The sequence below is a fragment of the Hemicordylus capensis genome, chromosome 2, assembly GCF_027244095.1.
Source record: "Hemicordylus capensis ecotype Gifberg chromosome 2, rHemCap1.1.pri, whole genome shotgun sequence".
Lineage (NCBI taxonomy): Eukaryota > Metazoa > Chordata > Lepidosauria > Squamata > Cordylidae > Hemicordylus > Hemicordylus capensis.
In genome coordinates this window covers 375,315,682-375,331,464 of record NC_069658.1, presented here as the reverse complement: position 1 = coordinate 375,331,464, position 15,783 = coordinate 375,315,682, and the positions used below count along the sequence as shown (strand labels likewise).

The window sequence follows — 15,783 nt, the reverse complement described above, 5'->3', positions numbered from 1 at the left end:
CCCTCCCCTCTGCCTCGTGCTGGGGGGAGGGTGCTTGTCCCAGCCCGGCTCTGCACGAGGCCAAGAAGCAGCCCGATTGGCTGTTCCGGGCTGGGGGGGGTGTGTGGTTTCGGTCGGCAATTGGCCGTTCTGTACTCTTCTCCTCAGTTTGCTACTTGAGTTCGTCGAGGAAGGAGCTCCCTAGTTAAGCTCCTTCCTTAGCAGCATTTGGGAGGGGTGCGCCCGGGCGCAGGCGAGGAGGCATTCGGCGGCTTGGCTGTCGCGGAGGGCAGCGTTCTCGGGCGGTTTGGGGCCTGTCACGGGGATTGCCACAGCAGCACCTGGGTCAGCCCAGTCGGCGGAGGAGAGGCGGCCGCATCGGCACCAGGCCGCACCGGCGTCAGGCCTTTTCGCGGCACAGGGATTGGCAACAACGACAGGGCCTTGGCCCTCCTGGTTTGTGGGGACCTCAGCTGGTTGGGTGGTGGTTGTCGCGTGAACGGCCTGACCAGCAGTGGTGCTTTCTTCCTTTCTTCTTTCTTTGCTTCAAAGTTATCCCTCCTTTCACGGTGTCCACGGGGCCCTTGGTGCCTGGGCAATTAAGCTTGGTAGGCTGTTGGGGTGGGGTATCCCTGCCTTGAGCAAGGGTAGCAGGGAGTCCTCCTGTTAGCCAGGGCTTGGCCCAGGAAAAAGGGGCTTGCTTTTTTCAGTTAGGCCACGTGGGCCTGGGATACGAAAGTGGTAGCAGTATGCCTAGGAAGGCTAAGGAAAAAAAAGGGGGGTGGCCTATCCAGCAACCCAAGAGGCCTGCCCCTCCGCCCTCTTCCTCGGATGAGGAAGATGAGGAAATGTCTCTGATTCACGGGTTGATTAGCAGGATGGAAGCATTGGAAAAGGCCAGGGCCATGCCTTCTGATAAAGGTGATGGGCCCTCTGGTGGGGGTGGGGTGCCACCTCCCAAGGTTCCTCGGCGTACTAGGGGGTCTGTTAAGAGCCAGTTGTTAACATCTCTCTCTAGCAGGTTGGAGGCCCTGGAAAAAGGCGGGACCCCTGCTGGCCCAGTTCCTCCTCTGGAACCCGAAGTTCCAGCTACGCCAAGCAGACAGGCACCAGGACAGCCCACTCCCGCATTGCCGCTTCCTCTGCCTGGGGATCGAGTTTCGGCGTTGCCCCTGCCTTCACCATCTCAGCCCGCTACACCTATGGATCAGCCGCCTGCAGACCCGTCCCTGCCAATGGCCCCGGGTGAGCCAGCAACACCCACACACCCCAGCGACACCGGCCAGTGGCCTGCTGTTCCCTGGCCGATTCCTGCCATGGGGGGATGGGGACCAGCCCGGTACTGGTCCCCCTATACACAAGCATGGGGTTCGGGTTTCCTGTTACCCTTCCCTGGGGTTACTGCAGGTTTGCAAGGTGCGGCAGAACAGGTTTGGAGGGGATTAGGCCTGTGGGGAATATGTTGCCTCCTTCTGGGGTTGTTCCCGTTGTGGCGCCAGATGCTGGGGGCTGGCCGGGTTACTACCCCATGGGAATTCTCCCCTCGACCCAGCATGCCCCCTACAGGGGTATGGGGCTCCCCCTAGGGGACCACTTGCTCCCTGCGACTAAGGAGAAGATTCTTAAGGGGGAATATGTGGATATCTTTAGTTTACTGTTCAGGGAACCAGAAGTCAAGCATAAAGAAGGGGAGTCTTGTAAGGAGCATGAGGCCACTAAACGGAAACCAGTTGAAAAGACCTGGAATAACTGGTTATACGGCTTCACTATTTATATGGGCGTGATAATCCAGGCTCAGCTGGCTCGGGGTCCTGCTTTACTGAAGTACATGGACATTATTCATAGGGCAGTTTCTGATTTCGCAGGATCCTCTTGGATTGGTATGATGAAAGCTTCTGCATGTGGGCAGCTTTGGATCCCTCATTGCCATGGGATACTCCCCTTCAGGAATTATGGCTGGTAATCATGTCCCCAGCCCGTCCGGTTGATGGGGACCGCTCTGACAGTGGGCACTTGTTATCCAGGCCATCTGGAGTTTCGGCCGCGTCAGGGACAGGCCAGTAGTGGGTTCAACCCCACCTGGTCTGTTGGGAGTATAACACTCATGGCAAGTGTTCCCGATCCCCCTGCCACTTTAAGCACGCCTGTGGTTTCTGCGGGGCAAAGCATTCCAGCGCAGCCTGCCCTAGGGCTACGTTCGGGGCGTCCGGGTCTCATTTCCATCCCGGAAATAACAAGAGGGGAGGCCCCTCCCCATCCCTCCGGGTAAAGGGTCCCAGCCCCATCAGGCTTGAAGTTTTGGAACAGCTGCTGTTGGATTATCCTGACCGTTCTGCGGCTGCTTATCTGTTTCGCGGCTTCAAAGATGGTTTCAGGATTCCTTCTTTTTCCCACTGTGGGCATGGTAAACCTCGCAAACTCAAATCCGTGGTGGGAAAGGAGGAGGTAGTGTGGAAGAAAATCAATAAAGAAGTGGCTGCAGGAACGGTGCTGGGCCCGTTTGATACCCCTCCTTTTCCCAGTTTAAGGGTCTCGCTATTGGGGGTCATTCCCAAAAAGGTCCCAGGTGAGTTTAGGTTGATTCATCACCTGTCTCATCCCAGGGGGTCGTCTGTCAATGACGGCATCCCTGATAGCCTGTGTTTAGTGCATTATACTTCTTTTGATGAGGCTGTTAGGGTGGTTAGGAACAAAGGGCCCGGGGCCCTTTTGGCCAAGTGCGATATTGAGTCTGCCTGCTGCCCGTTCACCCTGATGATTTCGAGCTGCTGGGCTTCGCATTCGCTGGCTGGTTCTATTTCGACCTGGCCCTGCCAATGGGTTGCTCAATTTCCTGTGCTGCCTTTGAGGCTTTTAGCACCTTCCTCGAGTGGGCAGTCAGACGGCGGGCGGGCCTTCTATCCACGGCTCATTTTCTAGACGATTTTCTTTTTGTTGGCGGGGGGGGGGTTCCAATGAATGCCAGCACTTGCTGCGGTCCTTTATGGATCTGGCGGATAAGCTTGGGGTTCCTCTGGCGAAGGATAAGACCAAAGGGCCGGTCACGCAGCTCTCCTTCCTGGGAATTGCGCTGGATACGATCACAGGTTGCTCTAGGTTACCTCGAGCGAAGCTGTTAGTCCTCTTGGAATTAGTTAGGGCTTTGGGGCGGTCCCGTAAGGCTTCCCTTAGGGAGCTCCAGGTGGTAGCTGGGCATCTCAACTTCACCTGTAAAGTCGTGGCTCCCGGCCAGGCTTTTCTGCGGAGGTTATGTGACCTGACAGTTGGACTTCGGGGCCCCCACCATCGGGTGAGGATTACTGAAGTTGTACGGGCTGACCTGGCACTCTGGGAGTCTTTTTTGCTGGAATTTAATGGGGTTACTTTCTGGAGGAGCGAGCTACTTTTGGAAGCTGATTTGCAGGTCCATTCGGACGCTGCAGGCGGTGCAGGGTTTGGAATCGATTTCAGGGGTCGCTGGTGTGCCTGTTGAGTGGATAGAGCAGGGGATAGTTAAGGACTTAACCTTTTTAGAGCTTTTTCCAATCGTGGTGGCGGTACACATTTGGGTCCATGAGTTTGCCAACTCATCTGTTAGGTTCTGGTGTGACAACCAGGCGGTGGTACAGGTAGTCAACACACAGACCTCCCATTCTCCGAGGGTTATGGGCCTCGTGCGGGCCTTAGTTTTGCAATGCCTCCGGGCTAACATCCTTTTTCGGTCCCGCCATGTCCCCGGGATCCGGAATGACATAGCTGATGCTCTGTCTCGTTTCCAGGTAAACAGGTTCAGAGAGTTAGCCCTCGAGGCCGCGTTGCACCCGGATCCTATGCCTGCCTTTCTGTGGCAGCTTGGCAGGTCGAAGCACAGCAGGCCATAGCAGCATCCTTGGCGCCCAGCACTAGAGCAAGCTACACAACTAAGCTTGAGGCTTTTTCCCTGTTTCGAAGGGCTGCAGGTTTGGATGAGGTTTGGCCTGTGCCCGTAGGTCACCTACAACAGTTCTTGGTCACGTTGCATAGGGCTGGGTGTGCTGTATCCACCTTGGGGGGCTATTTGGCTGCTTTGGCCTTCGAAGCCCAGACTAAAGGGGTTGCCGACTATTCATCTGACCCCTGCATGAGGCGTATGCTTGAGGGCTGGGCCAGGGGGGATACTGGTTCGGGTGATTCCAGACGCCCTTTTACACTGGATATGGTGGCTGCCGTGCTTGGCCACTTGGCTGAGTGCTGTGCTGACCCCTGGGAAGTCTCCCTGTTTCAAGCAGCAGTATCGGTTGCCTTCTTCAGCGCATTCCGGCCTGGGGAGCTGTTGCCACACAGTCGGGGTTCTCCCAGAGACCGCTGCTTACAATTTGCCAATCTGTCAATCTGTGAAGGGGAAGCCCAGTTATTCCTCCGCCGCTCCAAGACGGATCAGCAGGGCAAGGGTCAGCTTGTGCGCTTGGCAGCGGCCATGGACCCATTTCTTTGTCCGGTAGCTGCCGTGCGGCATTATGTGGGACTGGGGCCTGCCTCTGGGGGGTGTTTGTTTGTTCACGCAGACCAGTCTCCGCTTACCCAGTACCAATTTTTAGCAGTGATAAAGAAGGCCCTTGGGGCCGCCAGAATCCCTTTGATGGGACTTACTTTACATTCTTTTCGTATTGGGGCAGCTACTACTGCCACCCGAATGAGCCTACAAGAGGCCGAAGTGCGGAAGATAGGGCGGTGGAAGTCCGTGGCGGTCAGGCGATATGTGCGCTGACAGCGGTTTCTACTAGCCACTATTGAATTGTTGTTTTCTCTTGGCAGGTGCTGGCGGGGTAGCGGCTCCTGTCTGGGTTCTGATGTGTGGCCATTCGCTGGTCTTCTGGGCCTTCAAGCGGGCCAGCACCTCCCACTGGGGCTCGCAGTTGGGGTTTGGTCAACGAGCATCAGTGTATTGGTTGGGTATGCGGGGTATGCTTTGGAACCAGCTGCTTCCCGCTGTTAGGGGACATTTAGCTAGCTTCCCTGTGCCCCAAGTTATAGTTTTGCATTTGGGTGAGAACGATTTGGGCCAGCAAACTGGCCTGGCTATCGTTCAGCAAGCCTCCTCAGATTTGGCTGTTTGGCGCAAATGGATGCCGGGGGTGTACATTCTTTGGGTTAATTGGTTAATTGGCTCTAACGTAGAGTTTGGCGGGGCGCCCATTCTGGGTTGGCCCTGGAAAAGGCACGGCGAAAAGCCTCAGCCGCAATTGGTAAGATGGTGGTGTCGGCCCGAGGGGGCATTGTGCAGCAGCCTGACTTGGCCGCTCGCTTCCCCGAGCTATACCGCCCTGATGGCGTGCATTTTTCTGAGTATGGCTGTGATTTGTATTTACAAAACATCCAGCGGGGGCTTGCTGAACTTTTAGGCAGGTGTGGGGCAGGGAGGTCAACCGATGGCTAACCTCCCTGTGTGGCAGTAACAGTGCGGGCTGAGGGGTAAGTGTGGTATAGAATATCGGTGAGCACCCTTGGATATTTAAAGGTTGATTGGTCAATCATTCCTTTGTGGCCTGTGCAGCATGGGGAGAAATTGATTGCCATGAAACCTGCTTCAGGGCTTCTCCAACCTTTGGGCTGTGCGGTCCGGGGGGTGAAGACCTGGAGCTGTCCAGATCCCCTCTTCTAAAGGGGGTGGTTGGCTTTGAAGGAATTGGGTGGGATGTACCTGCCTCTTTTCTGAGCCAGGGTGTGTCGCCCAGTTTGGTGATGGGCAGGATGTCTGAATCCTAGCCCATGCCTAGGGGCCCGCACTGTTTTCTGACGGTGATTAATCACCTGGTGTTCAGTCCGCCATGCCTGTTGTAGTTCTTTAAATAAAGCGTGGCCCATTTTTCACCCATAAAATGTCTCTGTGTCTTCTTGGGCTAGGGTCTGGGAACAATATGCCAGAACCCACGTACTATGGTGTGGACACTATGAAACCTGCAGATAGGGAAGAATTCATTAAGTGGTATGAGGAAAACAAATCAAAGACATTTGACATGCAGAAGGAATTGGCCTATTACTGTCAGAAAGACATAGACATCTTGATGCAGCCTGTACAAAATATAGACATGAATTGGTTGAGATGACATGGGATGTAGTTGATAAACCTAAGGGGAAGAAAACTAACAGGGTGATGGTGGGTATCGACCCCTTCCAATACCCTACACTTGCTAGTGTGTGTTTAAGAATGTACCGTTACAAGTATCTGAAGGATAAAGAGATCGCCATACCGGCCCCAGACAATTACCATAATCAGTGCAAAGGATTCTCAACTCTGTCCATTCAATGGTTGGAATACATGGCCCACAGGGAAAACATACATATTCAGCATGCTCTGAAAGGGGGTGAGTTTAAGGTTGATATTCCTCAGGAGCTGCAGGAGGCATCAGGGTGTGTTAAGGCATATTATTTAGATGGCTATTCTGTGAATGGAGGAAAGAAACTTGCCTTTGAATTTAACGGGTGTTTTTATCATGGGTGTCTAACCTGTTATCCCACACACAGACAACACCCTATGTTGTCGGAAACCTATGGTTTTCTCTACAATGCTAGTGAGAGGAAGACAGATGTCCTAAAATGATTGGGGTTTGAAGTCCACTGTATATGGGAGCATGAGTGGACTGATATGGTCAAGGGAGATCAGAAGGTGATAGATTTTCTGAAGCAGCAACAGTTTCCAGAACCTCTGGAACCTAGAGATGCGCTGTTTGGGGGCAGGACTGGTTGTGTACATCTGTATTATGAGGCTAAGGAGGGAGAACAGATTCATTACTCGGACTTTACCTCTCTCTATCCTTTTATTATGCAAAATCACCAGTTTCCTACAGGCCATCCTGAAGTAATTTATGATAATTTTAGGCCATTCTCTGAGTATTTTGGAATTGCCAAGGTGAAGGTTTACCCACCACAGAGTCTCTTTTTCCCTATCCTACCTGTCAAGGTGAACGGGAAGCTCATGTTTCCCCTGTGCAGGCTCTGTGCAGACTTACAACAGTTGGAGCACTGTAGCCACAATGATGAGGAAAGGGCGCTGGTGGGCACATGGTGCACAGTGGAATTGGAGGTTGCTGTGGCTAAAGGGTACAGGGTGGCACAGATCTATGAGGTTTGGCATTTTGAAAGGAGGTCTGACAGACTCTTTTCAGAGTACGTCAAAACATTTCTCCAGTTGAAGCAGGAGTATTCTGGCTATCCCGCAGAGTATTTTAGCAGGGTGGACAGAGAGAGATACATTGATGAGTATTATAAGAAAGAAAGGGGGTGTTTATGCCCCAAGCTGGTTGAAGCCAACCCTGCTAAATGCCAAATAGCCAAGCTGTTCTTAAATTTCTTGTGGGGGAAATTTGCTCAGAGGATAAACCTCCCTAGGACCTCCATAGTGAAAAAACCTAATGAGCTTTTCCAGTACCTCTTTTCAGATAGCTATGAGGTCTCTATGTGTGAATTCCTTGATGATGGTACATGTTGTATGTCTTGGAAAGATGCAAAAGATCGTATAGTCTCACCAGGTAACACAAATGTTTTTCTAGCATGTTTTACAACATCATATGCACGCCTGCATTTGTACTCTATCATGGAGAAACTAGAGTAACGATGCATGTACCACGACACAGATTCTGTGATCTATGTGTCTTGCAAGGGGGAGTACAACCCTCCCCTTGGAAACTTTTTAGGGGAGCTGACAAATGAACTGCCATCAGACCAGTACATAACAGGGTTTGTGAGCACAGGTCCTAAATCTAATGGCTACAAGCTGCCTGGGGGTGCATCCTGTATAAATGTCAAGGGGATTACTCTGAATGTGAGTATCTATCAAAAGATTAACTTTGATAGTCTTAAAGGTCTGGTTTTTCCCCTACATTTTGGAAAAGGGTCCTGCACACAAGATCGTGGTAGACAGAATGGTATAGTTAGAAATAAGAAGAGGTGGCAGATAGAAACATGGCTTTTGAGGAAGACACAGAGAGTGGTATTTGATAAGCGCATCATCATTGAGGATTTTTAGACTATACCATATGTGTATTAAAAATGGATGCTCGCTGGCAACACCCCTTCTCTGCCATCCTTGCAGGACCTAGTAACTGCAGTAAAACAAATGCTCTGTAAATACCCTATGATAAAGTTTGTAGAAGGTATGCCTGAGAAAACTGATGATGATGAGTTGTTACCCCAGTCTGTTTTCTTGTTCTGGGTGAACTGATGAGTGCTTCATCTGACAGTCAACAAATTGAACGCGCTTTCACAGAGTTTGTTCACCACAGGAATCTGAGCGTTTTTCTCATCACACAGAATGTTTTCTATAAAGGGAAATCTGCCCGTACCATAAGCCTTAATGCCAAGTATATTGTGCTCTTTAAACACTCGAGGGATAAATTACAGATCATTAATTTGGCACGCCAGATTTCCCCCGGGAATATCAGCTATTTCACAGAGGCTTACCATGATGCCACACGGGAACCTTATGGCTACTTAGTTGTGGATCTAAACCCTAGAACTCCTGAGGATTATAGGGTCAGAACTGGTCTTTTCCCTCCTGACTGGCCTGTTGTATACATCAAGAAAAAACCACAGGGGGGATACAAAAGGGGCACACACTGATGCTTTCACAGTTATTCCTGTTAATCCACTGCATTGAGACATGTCTACCTGCGTGAAGAGAAACCTTGCCCTCTTAAAACTCCTTATTAAGGCCTCACCACGTCAGAGGAAGGCCATACTATGTGCAGCTTCTGATGATTTAATATCAGCCATATCCGGGATTGCCCTGAACACCTTAAAAGGGAATATTCCATTGTCTCCACACCAAGCACATGTGCTAAGAAAAAAATGTGGATTAATTAACAAGCTGAGTAACAAGAGCATATCTCTGAGAAAGAAGAAACTTTTGGTCAAGCAGTCTGGAGGGTTTCTTGCACCGCTGTTAAGCACTGCAATTCCTTTGATAACAAGCCTTTTAACCAAACAATAATGGAGTATGCGGAAAAGATGTACTTGGTCCCCAAACACCAGCTAGATCTGCTAAAAGGGAACCCTCCTCCTAAGGAGGAAAATACCAGAGTGGCTACAATCTATGCTTTAGACACTGAAATGCAAGGAGTTCTTCAGAGGTCTGACTTAACAGAATATGAAAAGGCTAAACTTTATGAGGGTCTACTTCAAAAATATTTAACACATGTGAGGCTGGGTGATGCCGAAAACTAAACCTGTTTCTACCACAACCCGAGATGCCTGCTGCTGAAGTTCCACATAGCTCTGACCCTTCCTTTCAAGAGATCTTGGACACTTTGCCTGTGCGCTCTAGGAACTCTGCAAAGATTTTGTTAAACAAGTTGAGGCAGAATGCCGCAGTTACAGCATGGGATGAGAGGGGCCATTTCGTCTATAAGGGAGCCGCTGTTGAGGGTTCCAACATGGTGGACCTGACCAAAGCATTCACCCAAGTTTATGCACTGCGTTCCAAATGCTCCCCTAAAGACTGGGATCTGTTCATGAGTGGTTTGGCAGAGTTAAATGTCCCTACCTCTGTTGCAGGAAACCATACCAGCAGGGAGTTTTTAGAGCATGTGAAGAACCCTAATCCTGTAGCTAGCTCTCTACCCTTAACTCCCACACCCAGGACTTCTAAAATACCCGTGAGAACTCACTGGCTCCAGTTGTAGCCTGATATATATACTCATGAACAGATCCCAGCCTTTAGGGGAGCATTTGGAATGCAGTGCATGAACTTGGGTGAATGCTTTGGTCAGGTCCACCATGTTGGAACCCTCAACAGCGGCTCCCTTATAGACGAAATGGCCCCTCTCATCCCACGCTGTAACTGCGGCATTCTGCCTCAACTTGTTTAACAAAATCTTTGCAGAGTTCCTAGAACTCAAAAATTTATTTGACAGTTTTTGTTTATGTGTGTAGATATATATGTGTGTGTGTGTGTGTGTGTGTGTATAACAAAAACTGTCAAATAAAATTTTTCTCTGAAATATATTTTACAGGCTGGTAGTTGTTGATTTGCGGGTAAGGAACACACACATATACTCTTTTAAAAGTCCTCAAGGCTTACTTTATTGTACTGTGAAAATCAGTACAAGATCCACACACTTGTGTGTTTTGAAAACAATTTGGGGCCTGTCTGGGCATGCATTTCTTTTTCTTAACATACAGCTCAACCATTTGGTCATTTATTTCTAAATCCCCTGAATACAATACTTGAATCTGCTTAAATGTTAAACCCCTACCCCTCTGCTGTAGAAAGAACACACAGTGGTAGCTGCAGGTCACAGAATCAGGAGCTTGGAGCTGTCAGGGTTGAAAGACTGTCTTAGAGGCATTTTTTCTTTAAAAAATTCATTACAGCATTGGGAAACCGTGGGTGATTTGGGGGGTGTCCATAAGAATCAAAAAACTCTCCCTGGCTGTCCTCTGTCAGGTAGATGGCTAGCCAGTGCTCTTCCAGGAGGTTATGGGGGGGGTTCACTACAAGACCCACAGGTCTTTGTAGCAGTCTCTTTCTAGGTAACCAGTCACTAGGAAAAACTCAAAAAAAGTCTTTTGGGTGCAGGGGCTTGCAGACAGCACGCGTGTTAGCTGTATGCTATCCATATTACATATAGTCGAACAGTACATCCCTCCTGTGGTTTATCTCAATGAGGTTGTCAAATACTGCATACACAATCATATTGATGGTCATTTGAAGTGGTCTGCCAAAGCGTATTTTGGCGCTCAGATTCCCTGCTTTAATCAGGGAATAGTGGCCCCCACATTCTTGGTCAGGCGTTAGATCAAATGCAAACAGTGTGTAGCCTTTCCCATATTCTTCCCTATTAATGAGCAGTGGTTTGTCTTCTAGGTGCTTGCCAGTGACCTGTACCAGTCCCATATACTCACGGACATAATTACGTGCTGTGAAGTCTGGCTGGTAAGGTTTCATGGGTACTGGGGTACTATCCATATAGAGGCAGGCAAAGTTAATGTCATAATACTTGAAATTAAAGGGTTTTTTGGTATATGACCCACTAAATGGATCGTTCCACAAAACCGATGATGACAGTTTTTGGCAACCATCCTAAATACAAATTCTCCTGATTGCAGACACGACTTCCAGCGGGAATACTGAACACTTTCATACTCACACGGTCCACCAGGTATTTTGCATTGGCTGTGAGCAACGCCTCAGCGTGTGCTAACCGCACAGCAGGGTTCAGGGAACATTTCTTGATAAAGAGGGATGCCGACAAAATTTGCAGCCTGTAGCAGGGGTTAGCTCCACCTGCCATCAGACAGAATGTGTCCTTGTTACGCGTTAGTTTAATTTCCACATCTACGCTGTTTAAAAGCAGTTTTTCTTGAAACATAAGATCTGTGTGTAGGTGTCCCAACAGGTCCACCTTCCAACTTTCAGATGTAAAGGAGACTCTGTCAATAAACCCATTGTTCGCTCCATCTAATGCCATTATCTCATGGAACCCTGGGGCGTCCTTATAAAATAAGCCAGTTGAAAATTGTGTAGATAAAGTGACCTCACTGTAATGCATAATCGCTTCAATGAAAGCCCGGTAGAGGTAGGTGCTACTGCTCTGACTGACAAGATGGTCTCCCAGGGTCACATCCACCTGGCTAAACATGGCGGCAGTTGGGTAGTTCACTAGCCCCACAGCAGAATCCTGTGCCAGGTTGGTTCCATCCTCCTTGACAATTTTACAACACACATATAAAAGCGTGTTATTCAAATCCAGGTAAAAATCTCCAGTCCCGGCAATGAAGAAGTCCAGAGATGCCGTGTCTGTCAGTGCGGTAAGCAGTGGCACCTCGACATATACGCTTCTCTCAATACTTGTTTGTGTTGGTGCGATTTGGAAAAGGTCCGGTTCTGATTTCATGCGTTCTTCGGAGCTGCAGTGTATAAAAGCCATTATGACTTAAAAGATGTCACCAGGAGCACATTTCCCCTTCCCCTTAGGATGCCTTTGATGCTTCTGAGGCTTTTTCAGGCTCACCTCTTTTCTTTTAAGAAGCTGGGGAGGCCTTGATAGCTGCACCCATGATGCTTTTCATTTTCTTTTGATATACATGAGTCCTGACCCCCCTTGTGAGGAAGAGGCATGATCCATCTTGTTCAGAACAGCCTGGGAGGTGTGCCCCACTATGTCTTTAGCAATCCCCCACGCTGCTGTTTTAATGTGTGGCTTAATGATTTCCAGACCCCGTCTCAAAAGAGGAACAGCTTTCCTGAAAAGGATCCTAAATATACCACCAATTCCTGCCCCATACATGACTGGGACCCCCATGAAACCAGGAAGGATGCTTCCAGCCTGGGCCCTGTAATAGCTCTTGTAAAGGGCAGGGTCGCCATATCTTTTCAGAATTGCCATTTTTCTTTTCCTTTAAAGTTGTAGTCCTCTCCTGGGGTGAAAGTGTAGCTTCACAATAACCTTGCCAAAATGAAATGGTACACATTTGTCCTGGTCTGACTTTATCTGGACCGTGATTGTGTCAATGTGGTGCTTGCTCACAGAGATGTAATGTGGCTTGTCATAAACAATGTTAACACACTCACCGTGCTGCCCCTTCATGGTAATACTTCGCAAAAGTGGGACATGGTGGTCTCTCACTATCTGATATTCTACAATGTCTGTATAAACAAATAGAGTGTTGAACCCCCCTGTTGTGTCAGCAGGGAAAGGGAATCCTTTGCTGGGTGTATCATGAACAAACAGAGTTTTGACCCCACTATCTATGCTTGATGGGTAAGACAACGCTTTTGGGTGTGTGTCAGGAAGGATCCCTAATATGTTTGCTAATTCTGCCCCTGCAGAAAAGGTGAATGCATTGTTAGGACTCATAAACTGAATATTTCTAGTAACAGGGTCATAAAGTAGGGATGCCCCCTCTAGAGCATTCTGGGTGCTGGTGATTTCATTCATATTGTGTAGCAAATCTGCAATGCAGGAGTAATACCGCTTTCGTAAGTAGAAGGTCCATTTCTTTAACCCCTTGCTATATTGAAAGGGGATATCTGCTGTGATGGTGTCCCAAGTGCATGGGTACTGTATCTCCGAGAGCCCCACTTCCCACTCCCCGAGAAGATCCAGTGGCCTGGCTTGTTGGATGGTGAAGTCTGAGCTAATGTTCTGTGGAAATGCCTTCTTGTTGGCATTACTAGGGAGCGTAATGTAAAACTCACTATCACCCATTGCGGAGGTCTGAAGCAGGCACCCAACTATTAAACTTGTAAGGCCACCCTGCCCACTTCACTAAATGTCATTTTACTTTGCCACATCCTTTTGTATCTAGATTTTTTCCAACCCTGTACAGTTTGTCCTCTCCTGCTTTAACTTTCTGTAATTCTTCAAGATAGAAGCTCCCAAGAACTGGCTCACCCATGTAGTATTTTAGCAGATAGACAGGCCTTTCAGCTTTTCTGATGACCCGCTCCACTATAAACAATTCTGTGGTGTAGTTCTGTTCATAACCTTTCTCAAAAACCCCTTTAATTTTAGAAATCCTGATGTGATCTCCTTTTCATAACACTGGAGACTTTGCTTTTTTATGGCTGCTGTGGCCATAGACTCTTCTCGAAACAGACAGGTCATTGCTGGTTGTGACATCTACCGGCCTGCACTGTATAGTTCTGTGAAAGCTGTGGTTATAGCTCTTTAATAATAATAATAATAATTAATAATAACCCCCAGTGAGGCACTACCTTGGTGTAGTTGTGGGGCTTGGGTGCTCTGAGGAAGGTGAGAGCTATGCCTGAGGTCCAACGATATTGGACAGGTCTCACCAGAGGAGCCAGATGAAGAGTGCCTCTCCCATCAACAATATGGTGAGACGTAACTTTAATAAATCTATACCGGATCGGTCGTCGCCCGGGTCAACAAGGACCGCGCCAGGTGCTATAGTCCCTTGTCATCTGGTGGCAAGTGGGCAACAGGACTCAGGATCTTCAGTTGAGCAACTAGGGCTGAAGACAGCAAAGTTACTGGAAGAAACGTGGCTTAACCGAAAAAATATATACGAAAAATGCCAACAAGGAAATAATGATCTGCTATTACAAGTCTAGTCCATCTAGAAGAGGTTATTTAAAAAGAATGTACCAAATTTGGAAAGAGAAGCATCCAGATACAGAAATAACAGAACAAAAGCTAGCAGACCAGAGAAGATTCATAATAAGAAATAAAGTATTCACAGGAGTTGAGCTGGAAGAACCGCAAAGAGCGACACAGGCTCAAGACATGGAAGAAGAGTTACCACCAACTGAAGAAGTTGCTCAGGCGCAGGTGGAGGTGGTGTTGGAAATCGAGGATGCCACTGTTGCTGAACTGTTTCAAAATCAAAACCAGGCAACCTCCCCTTTGCCTTCACCTCAAAAACCCAAATGCCGTTTAACAGAAAAGCAACAAGAACTAAAGCAAAAAATAACTGAGCACATGAAACAAACCACAGCCAGGGTTCAACTTCCAGCTCTAAAAACAGTTGCCAAAAAACAACTTGCTCAGGCATTAAAAGATGTCAATGCTGCACTTGCAGAAATAACAACCAATAGTTTGCAAGGAACAAACCAACTAATGTACAGTGCAGCAACAATAACAACACAAGAGCTTGAATATAAGATCAATGGACCTGTAAAAAAAGAAAGTAGTACATCACCTAAATGGAAGATTAGATTAGAAAATAAAATCTCCAGGCTTAGATCAGATGCTAGTAAATTGAAAGATATGAAAGACAAGAAGCTGAAGAATGAAAACACCAAACAGCATCTGATCCAAAAATACCACCTAGATTCAAGGAAAATTAGAGAAGTCCTGGAAATAATAAAGCAGCAAATAACAGCAGTGTCAAAGAAGATTAGCAGATATGAAGCCAGAACTACACAACACAGGCAGAATCTCCAATTCCAGTCGAATCAGAGACGTTTCTACCAAAGCATAGAAGGAGAAACTGCACGAAACATAGGAACACCAAATAAAGAAGAAACAGTGCAATTCTGGGGGAAATTATGGGACAATCCAATAGATTATAATAAAAAAGCAGGCTGGGTAAAAGAGGACGAAAAATGTATGCAACAAATGCAAGATCTAATAAGAACACCAGAATAAATAAGTGAAAGAGCAAAGAAAATTAAAAATTGGACTGCTCCAGGCGACGATGAACTGCATAGCTTTTGGCTTAAACACCTAACAAGCCTTCATAAACAACTATCAAAACAGTTCAATCACATTTTGCAAGGTGGTCATATTGAACAATGGCTAACAACTGGGAAAACTCATATCATCATGAAAGACCCAGCAAAAGGTGCAGTTCCAAGTAATTACAGAACGATAACCTGTCTGCCAACCATGTTCAAATTATTAACTGGAATAATAGCAGATGAAGTGATGCAACCTTTATTAACTAACAAACAGCTTCCAGTTGAACAGAAAGGAAATTGCCCAAACACCAGAGGCACAAAAGACCAGCTGCTGATTGACAAAATGATTTTAGAAAATTGCAAGAGAAGAAAAACCAGTCTAAGTGTTGCATGGATTGACTACAAGAAAGCCTTCGATTCATTGCCTCACACATGGATACTAAAATGTTTAGAAACAACTGGTGTCAGCAAAAACATTCAGATATTTATAAAAAAAGCAATGAGCATGTGGAGTACACGGTTAACAATCAATGGCGAGACACTTTCCAGAGGCATTTTCCAAGGGGACTCACTATCCCCTCTGTTGTTTGTAATCGCCATGACCCCACTTTCACAAATACTAAACAAAACAGGCCTCGGATACCAAACATCTAAAATGTCAAGTCAAATCAACCATCTGCTGTACATGGACGATCTGAAGT

The 15,783-nt window shown here is 47.7% G+C and overlaps 1 protein-coding gene across 1 annotated transcript; it reads left to right on the top strand.

The window, feature by feature from the left end:
- Nucleotides 1–257: 257 nt before the first annotated feature.
- LOC128346089 (uncharacterized) lies at nt 258–5,746 on the top strand. Its single transcript, XM_053298983.1, has 2 exons — nt 258–1,224; nt 3,738–5,746. Exons 1-2 carry the CDS (start codon nt 729–731, stop codon nt 4,703–4,705), a joined length of 1,464 nt encoding a protein of 487 aa, XP_053154958.1. The 5' UTR covers nt 258–728; the 3' UTR covers nt 4,706–5,746.
- The last annotated feature ends 10,037 nt before the right edge of the window (nt 5,747–15,783 follow it).

Excerpts from the sequence above, each read along its gene's own strand:
- LOC128346089 (XM_053298983.1), top strand. The coding sequence starts at position 729 with ATGCCTAGGAAGGCTAAGGAAAAAAAAGGGGGGTGGCCTATCCAGCAA. Across the intron at positions 1,225-3,737 it reads GTCCCTGCCAATGGCCCCGG|GTAAACAGGTTCAGAGAGTT; the intron begins GTGAGCCAGCAA and ends TCTCGTTTCCAG.